Consider the following 21834-nt stretch of genomic DNA (forward strand, 5'->3'; position numbering starts at 1 on the left):
CTTCCTGATGATAGAAATCAATCAAAATTCTAAAGCAGGAAAGTATCTGACAATGAATTCATTGTTGGGAACTAAATGTAAAGTTGGACATTTTATTGAAGAGAGAAAGGGATGTTTTGTCCTTTAAGTGATAAAAATAACTGTTTGAAGCTACGTTGAGAAATATAAAACTCCAGTGACATAATTTCCAGTAGAAGACAAATATTACATGTCTGTGTGTCTATACAAAGAATAATAAATAGAGACATTATAGAAACATGATGCAGACACTGTATACGATGTCAAACAGGCTGTGTGTTGTGATTCAATGATGAGTGTGAAAACATTTTCAGCACACACTCTTTAGTTTTCTGGGCTGGATTTGTATGAAGCCTCCATCACTCCAACAGAGACAGATAGGAGATGATGACGTTGGCAGTGGAACATGTAGAATGTTTTCAATACGCAGGTTTAATGCTAGTTGAAGAAAACTTTGATAGTGTGCAGGTTTTATACTGTGCATGTGTGTAAAGTGTGTATCTTTACTCTAACACTGATGCTTCAGCTTCACATTAGGGCTGCAGACTTAATCAAATTTAAATCGTGATCACGATTTTGGCCGACGACGATTAAATTAACCCGATCTTCTGCGATATTTCCATTTTAAAATGTGTCTCTCCTTAATATCTAATCAGGCACTTTCTACACCAGTAGTCCACCAACCACCAGGGGGCGGGGCCGTGTTTCTCCCCTGAAAAAAAGCCTGTTTACTGATTGGATAGAACGCTAAGCAGGATGTGATGTAGTACTCGACGCCACAACAACACGCGCCATTTGTAAAAGCCGGCGAAGCAGTGTTGCCAACTTGGCAACTTTGTTGCTATATTTAGCGACTTTTCAGACCCCCTTAGCGAGTATTTTTCAAAAAGGTGACTGGCGACAAATCTAGTGACTCTGAAGCAGTACAGTGTGTATGTGCTGCTGCTGCAGGAGTTGTTCACTTAGCGATCTCTGTCGCACACAATAAAAAACTGTTCCTAGATCCTTGTTTGTTTAAAACTAGTGCAATAAAAATACAGATGTTTTCCCTAACACAATGAATAATCATGATTAATAATCGTGATTACAATATTGATCAAAATAATTGTGATTGTCATTTTGGCCATAATCCTGCAGCCCTAGTTCACATTGCTGTATAATGTTGATGATCACATCTGGACTTACACAGCTTTCCTGCAGTTCCTCACAGCTGGAACCAGTCTCTGTCTTCCCTCTTCTGTTGTGTTGTACTTGTTCAGGTTCAACTCATCCAGAACCTCCTCTGACATCTGCAGCATGTAGGCCAGAGCTGAGCAGTGGATCACAGAGAGTTCCTTCTTTGATCTGTTCTCTGACTTCAGGAACTCTTGGATCTCCTGATGGACTGAGAGGTCGTTCATCTCCATCAGACAGTGGAAGATGATGATGCTTCTATCAGGAGAGATCTTCTTAGTGTTCATCTCCTTCAGGTTATTAATGGCTCTCTGGATGACTTCTGGACTGCTGTCTGTGTGACCCAGCAGGCCTCCTAACAGTCTCTGGTTGGACTCCAGAGAGAGGCCATGAAGGAAGCGAACAAACAGGTCCAGGTGGCCATTTTTACTTTCGAGGGATTTCTCCATGGCTCTCCTCAGGAAGACATCCAGGGATGGGTCACTGTTTTTCTTGTCCCAGTCTTTCCCCAGAAAAGCCTCCAGTACCTCTGTGTTCCTGGTGGTGTAACAGTGGAACATGTAGACTGCAGCCAGAAACTCCTGAACGCTCAGATGAACGAAGCAGTAGACTGTTTTCTGGAAGATCACACTCTCTCTTTTGAAGATCTCTGTACAAACTCCTGAGTACACCGAGGCCTCTGTGACATGGAGACCACAGCGCTCCAGGTCTTCTTGGTAGAACATGATGTTTCCTTTCTGCAGCTGTTCAAACGCCAGCCTCCCCAGCTTCAGAAGAACTTCTCTGTCAGCCTCCATCAGCTCCTGTGGACTCGTCTCATGTCCCTCATCATACTTCTGCTTCTTCTTCTTTGTCTGAACCAGCAGGAAGTGTGAGTACAGGTCAGTCAGGGTCTTGGGCAGCTCTCCTCTCTGCTCTGTAGTCAACATGTGGTCCAGAACTGTAGCAGTGATCCAGCAGAAGACTGGGATCAGACACATGATGTGGAGGCTCCTGGATGTCTGGATGTGTGAGATGATTGTGCTGGAGCGCTCTTCATCACTGACCCTCCTCCTGAAGTACTCCTCCTTCTGGGCGTCAGTGAAGCCTCGTACTTCTGTCACCCTGTCGACATGTTTAGGAGGGATCTGATTGGCCGCCGCGGGTCGGGAGGTTATCCAGACGAGAGCCGAGGGAAGCAGATTCCCCTCGATGAGGTTTGTCAGCAGCACGTTGACCGATGACTTCTGTGTGACATCAGACACAACCTCCTTGTTGGTGAAATCCAGAGAAAGTCTGCTTTCATCCAGGCCGTCAAAGATGAACAGAAGTTTACAGACGGCGAGCTTCTCTGCTGTGACCTTCTGTAATGTTGGATGGAAAACATGGAGCAGCTCCAGAAGACTGTACTGCTCACCTCTGATCAAGTTCAGCTCCCTGAAGGAAAGCAGAATCACCACACTGACATCTTGGTTCTCCAAACCCTCTGCCCAGTCCAGACTGAACTTCTGCACCGAGAAGGTTTTTCCAACGCCAGCGACGCCGTTGGTCAGAACCACTCTGATGTGTCCCTGTTGGTCAGGTAAGGCTTTAAAGATGTCCTGGCACTTGATTGGAGCGTCGTGGACGGTCTTCTTCTTGGAAGCTGTCTCCAGCTGCCTCACCTCATGTTGGGTATTAACCTCTTCACTCTGTCCCTCTGTGATGTAGAGCTCAGTGTAGATCCTGTTGAGGAGGGTTCCACTTCCTGTTCCATCACTTCCTTCAGCCACACGTTCATATCTCCTCCTCAGACTGATCTTATGCTCATCTAAAACCTCCTGCAGACCACAAGGCACTAAAAAAGGAACAAGATAGACAAAGCAAGAAAGAGAAAAGCAATGAGTAAAAGTGATTATTTTTATTACCAAAATGAAAAAAGTCATTATAAGAACATATAAAGTAGAAAATGTTATAAAACAATCATCAATTCTTGAGTTTAAACAATACATTTGTTTTATAAGAGAGAAGAAAAGATGTTTTCTGGGGGAACATCAGTAATGCTTCTTTTTCTTTGTCAGTGTAAATGTTTGATTGACAGCAGGAGGCTGAGCCTCAGCAGCTCCAGATGCTTTTGTCAGTAGAAGGTTTTTATGTGAAGCAGCAGCAACAGGAAATGTTTGTTTAAAACAGCAATAAGTTAACAAGGCTCTGAAATGCTGAATTTTATGTTTTACTGCTTACTTTTAATCAGTTATACATATATTAAAGCTGATATCTTTAAGTACAAACCGGGACACAGGAGGAAAATAAACTCCAAACCACAGAGATTCAGTTAGAAGCTCTAAAAGCACTGAGAGTTGAACACAGAGAGTTTCTGTGGTTTGAACACAGACACATGTTGATCCAGTCAGTTTAACTACAGACTTGGCTTTGGTTTGAGGGAGGAGATAATCTCAGGTCAGCCCCTGTTCCACGTAAAACCAGCAAGAGACAAAGTAAACATGCTGAAAGCTGTAGTTTATAAAGTGACAGCAGACAATGTTTTATTAGCAGAGGCTGTTGAAGTGAGAGAACTGTTAAACATCTAAACGGGCTGATGTTGATGTCAGCAGGAACATTTTTCAGCTCCTTAATGTGCTGAAACTGACTAGTTAACTAGAGCTCCACTGCAGCTTCAAATACTGTTGGCAGTGCACTTTTCCTCAACGGATGTTTGGTCACTTGTTCAACAAGTCGATCTACAGAAGAAGTGTGTTTGTGTGTTAGAAGGCGGAGGAAACAGTCAGTGCGTTTACATGCACAGTTTAATCCACCTATGCTTAAAAATCGATATTGGCGTCTAATAGGACTTCTGTCCTTGTCCCAGTTTTCATGCAACTGAGAAAATCGAATAACTGACGGGAACGTGTCCTCCTCCTCAACACTGGGTGGTGATATGAGTCGTTTCAGCGGGTTAATACGGCGCCCTTTCCGGTTGACCTCAGTTTGACACTTTGTTCTGTCGCTATTGACCGGCGACCTGCTAATGTGACCGGCTAATGTGACCTGCTAATGTGACCGGCTAATGCAACCGGCTAATGTGACCAGCTACTGCGATCAGCTAATGTGCGACCGGCTAATGCGAGCTGCAAATGTGACCGGCTAATGCGACCGGCTTTCTTGGACTTTTTTATTCCGGGGTTCTATGCCAGCGCGGAGGTTGGAGCATGCAAAGCAAGCGCATATGCGTTGTCTTGTCATACATGCAGCCGAAAAATCCTATTCCAATCTTAATCGGAGTTGGAGAACTCAGACATACGTCGGACTAACACGTATACATGCACTTCAGTTGTTCAGTTATTGTCAGATTAAGGCAGTAATTCGTTATTTTCAAGTGTCATGTAAACATACTAATTAACACCTGAATCTTGTTCTGTGTCTGTGGTAAATGTCTGTCTATGATAGAACAGTGATGTTACTGCTTTAAGCTGTTTAATAGTTACCTTATCCAAGCAGATGGAGAACAAACAGCATGCTGATTAGTTCATGCAAAGACAGAGGGCTCTATCATAAAACCAAAACATAATTTTTCTCAAAAAGTAACAGAACAACTGATACAGAGCAGATCTGTCTGCTGGAACAGAAACAACATGCAGTTCAATTCCTAAGTTAAATTCATAAATAAAGATAATTACAATGATCTTAAGAGCCTGTGCTGTATGGTACAACAAATGTCTTAAAACAACTAGTTGTGTATTCGGACATGAAGACAGTCTTACTGGTTCTGGATCTTTGTCCACACTGGGGACAGGAGGAGTCTCCTGGTGAAGCAGACTGGTCCCAGTATGAGCTGATGCAGCGTCTGCAGAACCAGTGTCCACAGCTGGTAGAGACGGGATCCTTCAGGACGTCCTGACAGGAAGCACAGCAGGACAGCTGCTCCTCCTCATCACTCCTCTTCCTCTTCCTGTCAACACATTTATTTATCACTAAAATTATTTATTGATTGTTGTTAAAGAAAAAAAAAACATGTGCTCCCATTCTGCTTGAATTTAATACACTGTGAGTTACCGTTTCTGTAACACTTTCCGTTAAAGTCAATTAACGGTAATCATGTCTATCTATCTTACCAAGACTCCTTTCAAAATAAACTTTACCGGATATACAAAATAAAAGCCATTTACAAAACACAGTAAAGAAAAAAAAGCTTTACACCTATTCACAGTAAATTTGAAAGGAATGCACCTTTTACAATGTAAATATGTAACAGTAGGTTTCCTTTTTACATAATTGGGAATGTAGCAGTCATTCAGTACTTTCTTCAGTATTTCTAGATGGGAAATGTTAAACTACTGTAGCCACAGAAACAGGATTGGAGAAAAATAGAATAGAAGTAATGGGACTACATATTTAAAATATCAGTTAATGTATTTCATTATAGTAGATATTTAAATTTGTGGTATTCTGAAAACAGTTGAACTGATTACTTCAACAAGGAGGTTTTGTTTTGTCTGTTAATCAGCAGGATTACAAAAAAGCCTTTAGTTTTAGTTGAAGAGTGTTGGAAGGGGTCTGATCAGAATCACAGGGTCGATTTACTAATTATTTTATACTCTTTTGTTCACATTGTGGGATGGTCTTGTTGGACCTTCAAGTGTTTTTGGTTTATTTGCTCCCATATTTATATGAGGCATGCATTTCCCATGAACAGATTATTTTATTCTAAAGTCCAGACAGGATATTCAGTTTCTGTCTCTTTTGTAAACTATCTAAAGAAGACATACATATAATTCAAATTTTCTCAAAATATAAGTGGTCCAAATATTCATTAGTGTGTAGTTATTGGATGTTCATGTTCATTCTTGAGCTTCAGAAACAATAAATGTTGAAGAGAATCTAAGCTCAAAGTTTCATTTATGAATAATCCAAAACTTTTGATTACAAGCTTTGAGTTTTAATTAAGTGGACCTTTGAGCTTAAATTATATTCACCATATTTACCAAACTACCAAGTACTTTCATATGAATGCCTTTTCACCATGTTTCATAATTATGATGTGCACTTATTCAAGATGACACTTGGGGGTCATAACGGCTGATCTGAAGAAAAGCCAAACCAACAAATATTTTGAGGACAAATAAAAGAAAATGAATGACATATTTGAAGCAAACACACGGCAAAAATTCTGAAAGACATTTCTGTGTGTTTTGCAGGGGTGAAAGTAGTTTTAAATTCTTGCCGGTACTACTACAAAAACCTTCATCTCTCTTTCACTTCATGCATTTTAAAAAGTCCTGGCGCAAGCGGCGTTTCTTGACGTCTGTGGACCAGTTGTGGAAAACGTCCCAGTGCATTAAATCAAACGCACCGATGCCCCTAGCAACCGCTGTGTTGTGTTGTGCTGTATGCTCACTCACGTACTGCTGAGTGAACTCTCCGGTCGTTATCTCATAAGCAGTTTATTTTCCGAGCTGTTCTGTATCGTTAAAATTAAACAAAATAACATGAAACACGAAATAACAACTGCACTGCTTACTCTCCTACTGATTTTAACTGTGACATTTTGCAACGAACGTAAAGACATTAAACGTGCGGTACACGTTTCAAAGGCTGGGCGCAGAGGAGACCACCAGGCTCTCTCCGAGGGGAGAGAGGGAGCTGCCCGGCCAAGGCTCCGTCCAGCATGGACTAAAACACAGCACGGACACTTCACAAACTATTCAGAATGAGTTAAAAGGAATATTTAAACAGACAAAGTAGTTTTTAAGACTGCATATTGCTAGCGCATCTATTTTCTGACCCAGAGTGCGGTTGTGACTGGCTTTGAATGAGGGTCATATAGCAGGCAGCCACTCTCCCATCTTCCTGGTACTGCGTACCGCCACTGAATCTTTTAGTGGTACGCAGTACCGGACCGTACCGGCTTACTTTCACCCCTGGTGTTTTGTTAGAGAAATACAATCAGTACTTTGTGTCTTTAAAAGCCAGACTAAGATCCATGTTACTTTGAAACAGTTGCTGCACTAATCGGTCTGCATCATGAACATTAATCTTTCAGCAAAGAATTTTATCTCCATAATTAATGAAACATCCTCTCTCCGATCAGTGTGAAGGACAGTTCTCTTACTTTGTGTCTGAGGGTCCAGGTTCATTACTGAAGAATGGAGGTTCATGTTTGGACCAGTCGCTCTTCATAGACAGACAGCCTGATACTACAGACTCTGCTCTGTGTCTGTTCTGAAATCTTTAATAACAAAAATAGTTTCGGTCATATCACATGAATCATTGATGATTTCTCTTGTCTGTGTTACAAACGGTTCACAAACACAAAAATCAACAAAAACATTACATTGGCCGACAAAACTGAAAATGAGTCATAAAAATGAGTTGGTAGCAGTCTCTTACTTTGTGTCTGAGGGTCCAGGTTCATTACTGAAGAATGGAGGTTCATGTTTGGACCAGTCGCTCTTCATAGACAGACAGCTGGACACTACAGACTCTGCTCTTTGTCTGTTCAAAAATCTTTAATAACAAAAATAGTTTCAATCATATCACATGAATCACTGATGATTTCTCTTATTTGGAGGAAGCTCTAAGTACATAGCTGCTGTTACTGCAGACGGAGGTTTAATAGTTTGTATTAGTCCTCATAGATCGGATTACAGGTTTTCTAGGTGACTAACAGCTGTCATTGATATGAAGAGAAAGATGGCATAAATGATTTTTCTTGTCTGTGTCACAAAAAGTTCACAAACACAAAAATCAGCAAAACATTACATTGGCAGACAAAATTGAAAATGCGTCATAAAAATGAGTTGGTAGCAGTTATTACTTTGTGTCTGAGGGTCCAGGTTCATTACTGAAGAATGGAGGTTCATGTTTGGACCAGTCACTCTTCATAGACAGACAGCCAGATACTACAGACTCTGCTCCGTCCTCCTCTTCCTCCACACGATCACTCATCTTCTGATCTGAAGTCAGTCTGAGAGGGAAAACAGAAACACTGACTGTTAACTCACAACATTAAAGGAGAACAAGTTTGATCAAGTCACACCCAAAACTTAGAGAAGAGGAAGTCAGTCACACACACAAACACACACACACACACACACACACACACACAGTTTGAAGTACAATAAAACCACTCAGCCCTCCACTTTCTTTAAATCTGTGATTGTTTTCTTTGTTTACTGTATTTTATTCAGCCATCATGACTTTGTGTGCTGGATTAAAACTCACCTCGCCTCAGCTTCAACTTGTCGTCCTCCCTGTTCTGCTGTGTCGAGTTAAAATGGAGTCTGAGCTGAATCATACTTTCACTTTCAGGGATCCCCCCCTGAGGCGGGTGGAGTAAAACGTTGAGCTGGGTGGAGTCAAAAGCAGTGGTACTTCAGTCGTTTAGCTCCGGTGGATTAATGTGAGGAGAACATTGCAAAACTTTTCAATTTAATCAGAGATAGAGGTGTTACATGTGATGATAACTGGACAGAGTTAATTATGGTCTATTTCACCGCACCGGTAGGTGAGGAGACGAGAGGAGAGAGAGACAGCGGGACCTCCGACTAGGACGAGGACGGTCCGGCTAACGTTAGATAATGATAATGACGGAGAGAGTGAGTTGGAGGAAGATGAGGAGGAAGATATTGCGCTCATGGATGAGCCGATGGTAGCATACAATGTCTCTGACTGTAGTTATCTAAACGAGGACAATGTTAAAGAGACTGCGACAGCTCGGGAGTACAAGTGGAGCTGCAAGCTTCACAACAGCGGCGCCTGCTAGCTGCTGTTCACCGGAGGAGACGTGAGAAGACCCGACCTAGTTAAAGAGACGACTGATGGTAAGTGCTTATACTTTATCTACACGATCCTCTTTTTCTCTGTTAGTAAGGGCTAATAAAATCACTAGAGCAGGCTAAGAAAGCAGCTAATAATGCTGTGTGATAACTATAGTGTGTCTACTGTCTCCTATAAATTACATTTATTAACATAATGAGGAAAATCAGTGTTTCATTCACTCAAAAAAATTGTTGTTTCTGAACATAATCCAGGCAGTGATGACCTTATCACCACACAACTGAGGCTAATTATTAAACAGTAATATACAACATAATTTGTAGGATACAGGTTTGCTGTGAGACACAAAGATGAGGAGATATTTAGGCTATAACAAAATAAACAGCCTAAAGTATGGTCAAAGTATTGTTTAAAAGATCTGATATGGTGAATCATAAACTGTATGGTGAATATGTTATGTTTCTGAATATGGGGCTGTATTGAATCCTGTGCAGTCTGTCTATCAGTGAATGCACTGATCATTTTGAAGCAATAATACAGAAATGATCAGGCCTCATTCAACAATGATTCAATATGATTTAGCCAGCCCAAAAGGTTTGTGTAACTGTCTCTGAAACAGTTTATATGTGCTTGTTTTGTTTATACATATTCATGGTCATTCAGGTTCCTGGTTATTAAAAGGTGATTAAAACTACAATAAATAAGATGGTTTATTAATATGTCATAAAATGTTTGGTTAAATCACAGCTGGATCAGCTGTCAGTCGCTTTAACAGCTGCACATGAATAACAACCTCCACTGTGTATTTATATTGTGAACTGTGTCCAGCTCAGGGTCATGGGAATGCCTTTATATTATTTATTTATTATTATTAGCTTCTGTATTAGGACGACTATTAGGGCCAAGTATGAAAAAAAAAATACGGATACGGTTTTAGAGGACTAATTAATCTGACATAATCTGGCCATCTCTGATTCTCTCTGTCTCTCTCTCTTTCGGGCAGCGACACGCTGTCATTCATTCATATTTCAGCGCTGACAGAGATTTGACTCCGTACAGCAACAATAATGATAATAATAATAACAATAATAATAATAATAATAATAATAAGTGGTTAGTGGTTCAGTTCGCAAGCATGGTGTGTGTTTTAGATACATAGATAGTGCGCCTGGCACGTGTGTGCCAGACGCATAGAGGCATGCGTAAAACAGCAATTATGAACACTTCATGCTGTTTAGTTAATTTTTTTATTTCTTTTGGAATTTTGTGAGTATCATGGAGCCGTTTTGGTCCATGTTTGTAAGTCTTTTTCCCCACATGATTAACTGAACTGAGGTTAGAAGTGGTCCAAACATTGTGGCAGACCAGCAGACTATGTAACATGTGACAGTGATGTCACAAGTTTAAGTCCGGACAGTTTCCTTTTTAGCGTGTCTTTCTGTCACACACACACACACACAAACACTAAGTATAAACAATTATAACTTTTTATTAGCCTCTGAAATACGTACATGTTTTAAAAATATATCTAATGTTAAATTTGTAATTGATAAATAAAATTGACTTCATGAAACTTTGAGAAGAGAAAGTCAGTCAGACACACACACGCACACACACACACACACACACAGACAAAGAGAGAGAGTATACAGTACAATAAAACAACTCAGAACTTCACTTTCTTTAAACCTGTGATTATTTTCTTTGTTTACTGTATTTTATTCAGCCATCATGACTTTGTGTGCTGGATTAAAACTCACCTCAGCTTCAACTTGTCGTCCTCCCTGTTCTGTTGAGTCGAGTCATAATGGAGTCTCAGGTGATACGTTCACTTCCTGGGTTCGCTCCCTGTTCTCATGTAGTCAGTGTTGCTCCTCCCCTCTCCATTTACAGGAAATAAGGCTGTTTTTATCTGTGTGTGTGTGTGTGTGTGTGTGTGTGTGTGTGTGTGTGTGTGTGTGTCCACACAGATCAGCTTTTGACCATGATGTGTTTCCTTGTCTTTAACAGGTTTAATTAAAACGACTTTTGGTGAAAATGTTTTTTTCACCTTAATGTTTAAATCACATTAAATCACATCTATTTAATTTAATTAAAAAAATAAAAAAACTTTGGCACCTTTTCTGCATTGGTTTTTCTTTAAGAGACATTCTTCTAAACATCTGGATAAAAAATGACTCATGCATTATGAAAAATATTTTAAGCCTGTTTCCTGAGTCAAAACTACTTTTTTATGATCCTAACAAAGACGATAGCCAGAAATTACACATCTCCTTGTTTAGTTTTTATAATAAATATGTTAGTATTAGAATATAGTAGTATAATAGTTATATTTGAATTTTGTGTTTTACAAAAAGAGCAACCTGGGTTTGGAAATACAGTCACATGTTTATAGAACCTGGTTAAAATCTTTATCTTTACAACAGACTGAATATTTTATCATCCAGGTGTTCAACAGAGTGTTTGTGGGGTCTGAAATACCTTCAGAACAGCTGAAAGTCTGACTGAAGGACGTTCTGGGTTTTCAAAGATCAGAAAATCGTCTGCTTAGCTCAGTGACTTGAATTTAAATGTAGACCTGCCCCTGCATTAACTCCAACATATTTATTAACATTTTTCTCTCCCTGCTGAGAAACATTCAGTGTTTCCCACATAGACGCCACAGAACTGCGGTCAAGTGAGCCGTCATTCGCTTCTCCCTAGTCAAGCCAGCCGTCTCTATATAATGTAGTGCTCCCGTATTGTGATATTTACGGTAAATTCACTGAAACCGCTCCAAGCGAGCTGACATGAAGGATAAACACTTTATTGTCATTCTTTATCACCTTTTTTTCCAGTATAAAACTGTTACCAGCAGAGAGGATATGGAATAAATAAATATGGAAATACGATTAATTGCATGCTATTCACAGAACTGTTCAATTTATTTTGTAAAACGCCTTTATATATAGACTGTAGGCTACAGTAAAATATTACAATATATTAAAATTAAACTGTAGTTGACTGTTTCCAGTCACTAATTTCACTGCAGACTCATTCTACAGGACTTCAGGTATATTCTAACAAATTAACAGGACTTTTCACTGTGGAAATTCATAATAAAATGCACTTCAATATTTACTGTACATTAAAAATATTACTTAAAAAATCATTTAAATTAAACTGTCTGTTTCCAGTCACTAATTTCACTGCAGGTTCATTCTAGGGCACCTAAGGTATATTATCACAAAATTACAGCACTTTTCACTGTGGAAATTCATAATAAAATGCATTTTAATATTTACAGTACAGTTATATATTACATTGTATTAAAAAATTAATTAAAATGAAACTGTCTGTTTCCAGTCACTAATTTCACTGCAGGTCCATTCTACAGGACTTAAGTTATATTCTCACAAATTTACAGGACTTTTCACTGTGGAAATTCATAATAAAATGCACTTCAATATTTACTGTACATTAAAAATATTACTTAAAAAATCATTTAAATTAAACTGTCTGTTTCCAGTCACTAATTTCACTGCAGGTTCTCTAAATTAAGTCTTTGTTACTTAGAATATGTTCCCCATACTTAAGTGACATCTTGATCATTACTAATTCACTAATAATTGGACACTTATAAGCCAACACATGTTCCCTTATCTAAAGTTGCCTCCTTTTCACACTTAGTTAATATGTTATAGCACATAACTACTGTAATGAACAAGTGATGGGTTACACCTTTGAATAAATGGATCTATCTTTGGTGGTAGAATAACAAAGACAGCACAAGTACAAATACTTCTTTTATTATTAAGGCTGACAACAAATAGTTCCTGAATCAAACAAAAAAAAAAACACAATATAAAATACTGTACAATATTTAGTAAGAAAAAAAAGCACAATCAAAAAATATAAAATCTGCACAGATCAATATAAACTTTATAGCTCTTTATCAGCAAAAATAAATTTGTTAAAGCTTACAACAAATGTACTGAACTGTACAAACATTGTACTCTCACAGCCTTTTCACAGCCTGAACTTGCTCCATCATTACTGCATCAGGTGATTCATTTCCCCTGTGCACAAATATTGCACTTTTCCAATAAAAATTGAACAGAATTTTAACTGAACAAAGAAGCTCACTTTTAATACTTTAACAGGGGAAGGAGTTGGCCTTTGGTCTTCATGTCCATCCATGACTATAGTCTTTTTCTCAGAGGTTACAGTACATTTTAGTGTGACAAAATTTTTGAATGGAAGCATAAATATTAGCTTGATATCTGCATCTACAGACCATGATGCCAATAATAATAATAATAATAATAGTAACAAATTATATTCCTAAAGTCGTCTCAGTGTTTTGTGGTAAACTGCAAATAAAGGACTTTATAACTAATGCTGAACACAACATGGACAGGAAGTGAATTGAGGTCGGAGAAAGTCAAAAGTATGTAAAACACATATTAAAATATATATTTTCCTCAGCAGGGTTTGAAAAATGAAGCAGAATGATTCAGTTTTCCAGATGTGTTCATTTAACTGCAGTGGTTAAAGAATACACAGATATTTTACTTCAGTAGAAGTATGAATACCACAGTGTAGAAATACTCTGATATTCACATTGTTGCTGTCAAATAATACTTAAAGTAACAAAAACTATGTGGAATGGATCACTTCAGAATGATAAGATTTCTTTAAAAACTGCTGGACAGCTTTTGAATTTCCCCCGGTGAGCAGCAAATCACAAATTATATTTGTTGCTTAAATATATATATATTATTATTATTATTATTATTATTATTATTATTATTATAATTATTATTATTATTAATCTTTTAAGCATCCAGTGACTGAAAGTATCAAATAATTGTAGTGGACTGAAAGTAAGAAAGTATCTAATAACAGGTCAAATACAAGTATTACAAGACTGGACTTAAATACAGTATTTAATGTAATTCCTCTAATCTTCATTTTTAACAAACACATGTCTAATTATAAGATAATAACACATTAATACAAGAGTTTAGTCTCTGACTTACCGCTGAGCTGCACACTGAGTTCAGTATTCAAGCAATAAATGGAAATAATCACATATCTTTGGAGCTGATTCTGTTTAACACCGAACAGGAAGTTCAGTTACACAAAACATAAAGCTGCAGGCTCATGTTGCTGTCATGTTTCTACGAAGGACTGAGTCTGTGGTTGTTTTTACTTTAAGACACATACTGGTGTGATACTGAGCTACGTGTCACAGCTCCCCCTAATGCAACTCATTTAGAACAGTAGTTCTCAACCTTTTTGAGTCGCGACCCCCAATTTAACATGCATGTTGTCCGCGAACACAATCTCACACGCACAGTTCAGATCACCCAGAAAAGAAACAAAATAACACAAAAAAAGACCCAAAATGACCAAAAAAATGAAACAATATGACCAAAAAAGACACAAATTGACCACAAAATGATCAAGAAAAGACCCAAAATGACAAAAAAAAGACCCAAAATGACAAAAAAAGACACAAAAAAGACACAAAATGACCCAAAAAAAGACATTAAATGACCAAAAAGACTAAAACACATGAACACTTTAACACAGTGGAGACAGAGCTGACTTCCAAAATGATTTGGCGACCCCCAGAAATCATCTCGCGACCCCAATTGGGGCCTGGACCCCAAGGTTGAGAATAGCTGATTTAGAATACAGCAGGGGTTCCCAAACTGGTGGTCAAGACTCTTATAAGGCCATGAAATACAGAAAACAAACAAACAGATCATTTAACAAATACAACTTGAATAAATTAGAATATTTAAAAAGGGACAAATGATGAGTAAAATACAATTCTTACCCACTTTGTCACAGTGACGACTTACTTGTTAACTTCAAATAAAATAAAAAAACAGCCTAAAAGATAATAAAATGAAGCAGATGACAGATTAATGCAGTGCAGGACATGTGAGCACATTATGAACACATTGATCAAACATCCAGTAGATGGTGATATTTCACCAGTTGGACAGTTTACTATCTAGTTCCTGTTATGAAGGGAGAAATATTTAGGATTTTGAACAAATTACTGACACAAACTGACCCTTATAATAACAAGGAGTTAAGATATGGTCATTTCAACAAACATTACATGATTCTATAGGAATCGATGGTTAAATGCTTCATTGCTTTTTAATCAAACAGTTGAAGATATTGAACATTTCCTGATGTGACCTATTTATGTCTAAAAGGGAAGAAATCACAGCCCAGCACTGAAACACACAGCTTCCAGTGGCCTCATGTGAACCAAGCAGTGACTTGTTATCTGACTTGTGAGCCAGTCGTGATAATAACAAAACCATGTCTGAGCTTCAGATGGTTAATCAAAGGAATCTCACATTCAAATGTTGATCTCAATACCACTTGGGCAGTCTGTGGCCTGGAGGTTAGAGAACCGGGTTTGAATCCCAGGACTGACAGGTTAAGGACTGATGTAACAAACCACTTTTTGGTTTTGTGAAATGCTGTTTCTCGTTTTGTCCACTAGAGGGCAGCTTGTGTTTGTTGTATGGGTTAAATCTTAAAAAGTCCTTAAAAAGTGTGTTTAAAAATACATTATAACATGATTTGGGTATAAAAATATTATTCATGATTTAAGCTTATGGTAAAAAATGCAATTCATCTGTTTTTTTATGTGCCTATTGTTCGTTTTTGAGCTAATGTTAGTAATGAGCTTTTGTTTTGAGGGATCGCTAACTCTCTTCCTACTTCCTGGCGGTATTGTGTCTTCCGGTAAAAACAAGCAATTGACGACGGTACGAGCTGACGGTAAAGGCAGTAAAAGCTAAAGTAAACAAAGGAAACAAAAGGAAAATAAAGCCGTGACGGTAACACAAGAATAAAACGGCGAAGGCTGACTGTAATACAAGGAGGCACAAGTTCTCACGTTGGTTTCACCTTGATTTACGGGTTTAATAAGGAGCTTGTATGGAAATAAACATTGTGAAAACCATCAGTCGGGTCCACCATCTTTCGGAGGGTATGCTACAACTGAAGTGTCCTTGAGCAAGGCACCTAACCGTACCATGTGGGGACTAGATAGATAGGGATGGATAGTTCTGGGCTGTAGGCTGTGTATTCATTCATTCATTGGCTGTGTATCTGCACTCTGGTGGTGGGGGGCTGGAGCCAATCACAGCTGACATTAGGAGAGGGGCGGGGTCCACCCTGGACAGGTCTGCACACACACACACACACACAGAGACAACCATTCACGCTCTCATTCACTCCTACGGGCAATTTAGAGTCACCAGTTTACACTTTTTTACAACCGCTCTGACCCGTTGTTCAATACTTTTAACGCTTTTTCAAAACTCTTCACACAGTTACCACAACATCAGCCTGTGTGGGCCAAACAATTAACACAATTCTTCTTCTTTTGACACAAAATACACACATTTTACACGTTTAAAATGAGTTTTAACTCCTTTTACATACAAGCTCAATCAAGACCAAAACAGTAGATGTTAACTGGTGAATTTTCAATCGCTTTCACACGGTTTGTCAAAACAGAAAACCTCATGTTCAAAACTAATGGATTGAAGATTACATTGATCACAGCTTCTGCTCCTTTTTCTTTTTGTGTATTTGACAATACAGTAATGAATGACAGCTAAATGCTGATTTTTTCCCCTCTTTACTCGACTGTAAGTCATTTTCATTTGCAATACAGTAAAGTGTTTACTGCAAATCCTGTCATTTACTGTCTTCTTCTTTCATAAACATTCTGTAAAGCTGCTCTGACATGGCTCGCTCACTTTTTGTATTGAGTGTTCAAAATTCATGCCCAACAAATGAAAAATATCATCACAAACATTAATTTACATGTATGATCAATACAATAATCTGTTGATTGTAAAAGAAAAAGGGGGAAAAAAGTAGATTTGACACATGCAGTTTGTGTTCTTCCATCAGTTGTCAGTGTTTTTTGACTGACTAAATGTTTCTGTTGAAGACAACGTGTGTCAGTGTTTTGGTAGATTTGGTGAACTGTCTTAGTGTATTATTGTATTTTGGAAGTGTGTGTCTGTGTTTAGTTACACTGCGTGATTTTGAGCATGAAATTAACTGTTTGGGGAATTGTGTGTTTCAGGTGTGATGTGCGTTAACAGTTTTGAAAAAAGTTTTTAAGGTTCTGACAAACAGGTCATAGCAGTTGTAAAAAACTGTAACCTAAGCTGCATGTGTTTGGACTGTGGGAGGAAGCTGGAGGACCTGGAGAGAACCCACGCTGACACGGGGAGAACATGCAGACTAGATGAACCTGTGACCCTCTTCCTGCGAGGATAACACTGTCAGCCTCAATATATATATAAAAACAATATTATAGTATGTATAAAAATCTGGAAATGCCTTTGAAAGAATATGGAAACCATTTCTTGACTATACTCATGTAAATATTTCTGCTATACTAACAAGGGCATTTGTATAAAAATATTTTTTATGCGTTTTCTGTATTTATTTAGCTCCCATTGTATTTTGCTCTGTACTGCATATTGTACCTGTCACATTTACCTGGAACTGATTATTTTGTTTGGGTCTTTGATTTTTGTATTGGTATTCCCAGCTTGTTGTTGTTGTTTTGTCTTTTTGTATGGCCCTGTCTTCTGTATGTTTGCTTGTAAGAAAAGTGAATAAATACAGTATATAAAAAATAAAAATAAAAATCTGGAAAAATAAAACAAAGTGCCACACTATGGTAGGATGTCAAAAAATGTCAGTTAAAACCCCCCAAAGGTACTCCTTTAAATCCCTAAAAATGCAGTATTAATGTCTGTTGATACATATTTAAACATGTCCACTAATGACAGAATAAAAAACACCAAACTGTAGGATGTCTAAAAAGTGATGAGTTAAATAAAATAGCCCAAACACCATAGTAGTTTGTGATAACAGCGTGATTTTAAAAGGTGGTTTGATGTCTCAGGTCTCTCCTCCCTTCCTGTGTCACAAAGACTTTGTGACAAAGTTGAAAAACTTCCTCTGAGTGAGAACTGCCTCCATGAGTGAAACCTGAGCGTGTGAATGAGTCCAACAGAAGAAATAAAGAAGGTTTTACGGATCGAGGATAGTTTTTCTCCACAGACCTGACGCCGCCGTCCTCAGTCAGCTGGACTTTGTTGCCACCTGCGCTCACCTGCCGGAGGGAAACTGGAGACTCGGAGAGCCACAGAAGCAGCATGAAGCCTTTCCTCTGGAGACGCTCAATCAGACGAGCTGTGCTGGAAAACGGCCTCTTATGGGACCGTTTGACTGGATGCAACAATCCGACAAACACAGCAGCTGTCTGAAGTCTGTCGAGTCTTAAAGGGACAGTGAACAAATGTCTGCAGTCTGCTGCTCAGCCTCTAGGTGGCGCTGCTGGAGCCGATTCTGATTCAATTAATAAAGCTTTAATGCCAAAGGCTCGATTATTACCTTGTTTTTATTCATTCATTTTCATCTTAACCAGTCCATTCGTAGAAAAATATATTATTTATTCTTGACAACTGGGACCAAACATCTTTTTTTACATTTTATTTTAAAAAAGGGGGTAAAAAGTCTTTATTAACCCTTGTGTATTCCTCCCGTCGACTATGTACCCGTGGTCCTCAGGGGTCACAAAGGACCCCATGACACAAGACTGGTTTTAGGACATGTAGAAAAAAATCAACAACTTTTTTTTTCACCTTTTAAGGCAACTCATGACCAACACATTGATATATAATTTTCACTTTTTTTTTTCATGATTATTAGTCAATTTTAGTCAATTATACAAAATTAGTCCTCATTTCAAGAGAAAAAAAAGGAACGAAACCTGAATATTTTTTTCATTAGTAATAGTGGAAAAAAATGTCTTGATGGGAATGCACAGAGTAGGTTATGTCAACTTTTAGTGGAACTAATGTTTTGAAAACATTGTTCATTTTTAGATGAGAGCAATAAAAAGTAAAAAGAAAAAGAATAATTAAAAAAATAATGAAAATTATATATCAATTTGTTGGTCATGAGTTTCCTTAAAAGGTGAAAAAAATGTCTACATGTCCTAAAACCAGTCTTGTGCTATAAAAATGTATAAAACACATAAAATGGATGAATAAAGTTGAAATGTATTTTATCTATAAAGGATGCAGAGGGACAATTCTATGAAAGTTAACCTATATTACTGGTATGATGAAAATGATTTGGGGTCAAAAATCACCACAGGAGGGTTAAACTGTGAAACAGGATTTTTTTAAATTATTTTTTTTTTAATTAAATGGCTTTAGGTGGTAGTGAGAGGATTTTTCTCCTCATGCTAAAGAAGTTACACATTTTTTAACTATGCATCTTACTGAGTATTGATTTATAAGGGTGGGACAAACCTGATAGCAATATTAATGATTTCATCAAATATTATAAAGCTTAGCTGTGTTTTTAGGAGCAGGAAGTGAGAACTAACTATGTTTATATTAGATTAAATTACGTTTTTAAATTACGTAAATTACGACAGTTGACAAAAAATGGAAAACAACTTTAATGGGTCACATTTTCATAAAAAATAGAATTTAAAGAGAGAAAAAATGTGCATAGTATATATTTACACCCATTTTATCAGGAGATATGTTAGATTTTAAAGACTTTAAAAACTCTTTCAAGACTTGAGAGTTGTTTCTTGTCTGGTAACAGGATAAGTACTTTAAACATAATCTGTTAGTTATTATTTGAGAAATTTTAGTGAGGCCTTCAAGGTTTTAACTTCTACAACAATCAAATATTCATGTTATTATATGAGAAACTGCTGATATTGTAGTAATAAGGTAAGATCAACTTCTAATGTTCTTTACAAATCTGTGGAAATTAACTACAATTCCCCTTTATTCCACAGGGTGGAGCTGTAACAGAACACAAAGCAGAACTATGCATCTAAATGTGTTGATGTACAGTCATGTTGTCATGAAGAGAACTAATGTGCAGAGGAACTCTGAGTTCAGATTATATGAATGAATGAAACAACAGACGGAGGTGGAGGAGTCTCAGTGTGTCTGCAGAGAGAAGGACAGAGCAGCAGCAGAGCAGTCCACATCCTCTGATGATACTCTGTCACATCAGAGGAACACAGGGACCATGCTGGACTGGACTTTACTGGAGATCAGGACCACCTGATGAGAGAAGAAGACAGACAACAGAAGAGATAAATCAGAGACTCTCTTCATCAGCATCAAGTCTGTTTACTCTGCAGATTTCACTGAGGTACACAGTCGAAATAAACAGAGAGCCCTGAACGCATCATTACTGCAGAAACAGAGAGATATGCTGTTTGAGTTCAAAGCTGTTAAAAACCAGAGTCTCAGTCACACTTGATATCATCAGCTCTTAAATATTATAAACATTAAAATATCTTGACAAATCAATCAGATTTGATGAATGAGGACAGCTGTCTGTTCATGTTGTGATGCTGTCAGCAGTAATATAGATTTATTTCCTTGAGACATGAACACAACAACTCAAACACATGATCACAACAAGCTTCTGGCTGATCTGATTGGCTTCTCTCTGTGTTTCTGTCACCGTTCTCCTCTCACAACTTCACTGAGAAGGTTGGAGGTTTACAGGAAATACTGGATCTTTCTCTGATACTAACTGTGTTCAGTACAATACTGCTGAAACCCTCTACTGACCCCAGAGTCTCCAGTCTGCAGTGTGGACTCTCCTTCAGATCACACAGCAGCTTCACGTCTGACTCCTGCAGGTTGTTTCCAAACAGCACCAGCTCTCTCAGATGGGAGGGGTTGGACTTCAGAGCTAAAGCCAGAGAAGTACAGCTGATCTCTGACAAACTGCATCCCTCCAATCTGAATAAAGAATAAATGATGCAGATAAAAATAGATTTATAATCCAATCAGATGTGTTCAGGTTTTAATGTGCAGCTCAACATTACTGAGTCATAATCAATCAGCTTTCCTGTAAAATGAGTAGAGTGACTGTAATTGTGTTATTGTGGATCATCATGATGTCAGCCTTCTACAGACATCATCCAAATGTCACCACAACATTCATAAAACTATTCATGTCAACACAGATTAATAATATGCTGCTGCTCTCAGTCAGGTCTGTCATTAGAGGATCAATACTATATTGATCCTTTAAACAGCTGTGTGTGTTCTGAAGGATCAATGTTCATCATACATTATTTTTGAAAATATATTAAAATTACTTTCAATTTAAATCAAACATTATATCAGAGGATCTTCTGTATACAGATGTGACCATTAACAAAAATTATTAACATGAGTTTACTTTAACAACTAACTATGGACATTTTCTACATGTTATTTAAGAAACACATGGCTTTTTATTCATTTTTAGTACTAGGAAAATAAAAAATGAACCAAATTAAATGTACAACTTTATGAATGTTATGAAATGTAATGTTTATAAATGAAATAGGTCCCATTGTTGATGAAACATATTAGATCTATAAAAGTAACAGTTAGTGAACTGACCCCAGAGTCTCCAGTCTGCAGTTTGGACTCTGCAGAAAATCACACAGCAGCTTCACTCCTGAATCCTGCAGCTTGTTGTTGGTCAGCTCCAGCTGTCTCAGATGGGAGGGGTTGGACTTCAGAGCTAAAGTCAGAGAAGCACAGCTGATCTCTGACAAACTGCAGCTCCACAATCTGAATAAAGAATAAATGATGCGACTTTATTAAACACTGAATGATTTTAAGCAGCAACATTGTCTTCTCATGTGTTCAGAGCTGAAGAAGCTTTAGAATGAACAAGTTTAGAAAATGGAAACTCCTGAAAACACCTGAACTCAACATGATGGAGGTTAAAACAAGTTGTGTGAGTACACTGACATCAAATCAGACATGATGGATTCAAAATGAACTGTTGTTACTTTCTTTATTTTCTGTTTCC

The 21834-nt window shown here is 37.9% G+C and overlaps 2 protein-coding genes across 4 annotated transcripts in view; both read right to left on the reverse strand.

Annotated features, from left to right (window-relative positions):
* The window catches only part of LOC131961731 (NACHT, LRR and PYD domains-containing protein 12-like), a 64238-nt gene that overhangs the window by 27471 nt on the left and 14933 nt on the right, over positions 1-21834 (reverse strand). For 2 of the 3 annotated variants that reach the window (XM_059326591.1, XM_059326589.1), the window contains 3 exons: positions 21417-21590; positions 20592-20765; positions 19433-20072 (listed from right to left, as the gene is read on the reverse strand). The exons of the other annotated variant lie outside the window; for it this stretch is intronic. In XM_059326591.1, coding sequence (XP_059182574.1) covers positions 20063-20072; positions 20592-20765; positions 21417-21590 — 358 coding nt within the window. In that variant the 3' untranslated portion in view covers positions 19433-20062. Of the gene's footprint in view, positions 1-19432; positions 20073-20591; positions 20766-21416; positions 21591-21834 lie in introns of those variants that run through there. 3 annotated transcript variants of the gene reach the window in all.
* Positions 1200-10750, reverse strand: LOC131961734 (NLR family CARD domain-containing protein 3-like). The gene is made up of 7 exons (XM_059326593.1): positions 10686-10750; positions 8376-8494; positions 7964-8113; positions 7537-7653; positions 7259-7375; positions 4911-5098; positions 1200-3007 (listed from the first exon to the last, which is right to left on the reverse strand). The coding sequence occupies exons 2-7, from the start codon at positions 8441-8443 to the stop codon at positions 1200-1202; spliced, it is 2448 nt and encodes an 815-aa protein (XP_059182576.1). The 5' UTR covers positions 8444-8494; positions 10686-10750.

Source organism: Centropristis striata, chromosome 23 (genome assembly GCF_030273125.1).
Source record: "Centropristis striata isolate RG_2023a ecotype Rhode Island chromosome 23, C.striata_1.0, whole genome shotgun sequence".
NCBI lineage: Eukaryota > Metazoa > Chordata > Actinopteri > Perciformes > Serranidae > Centropristis > Centropristis striata.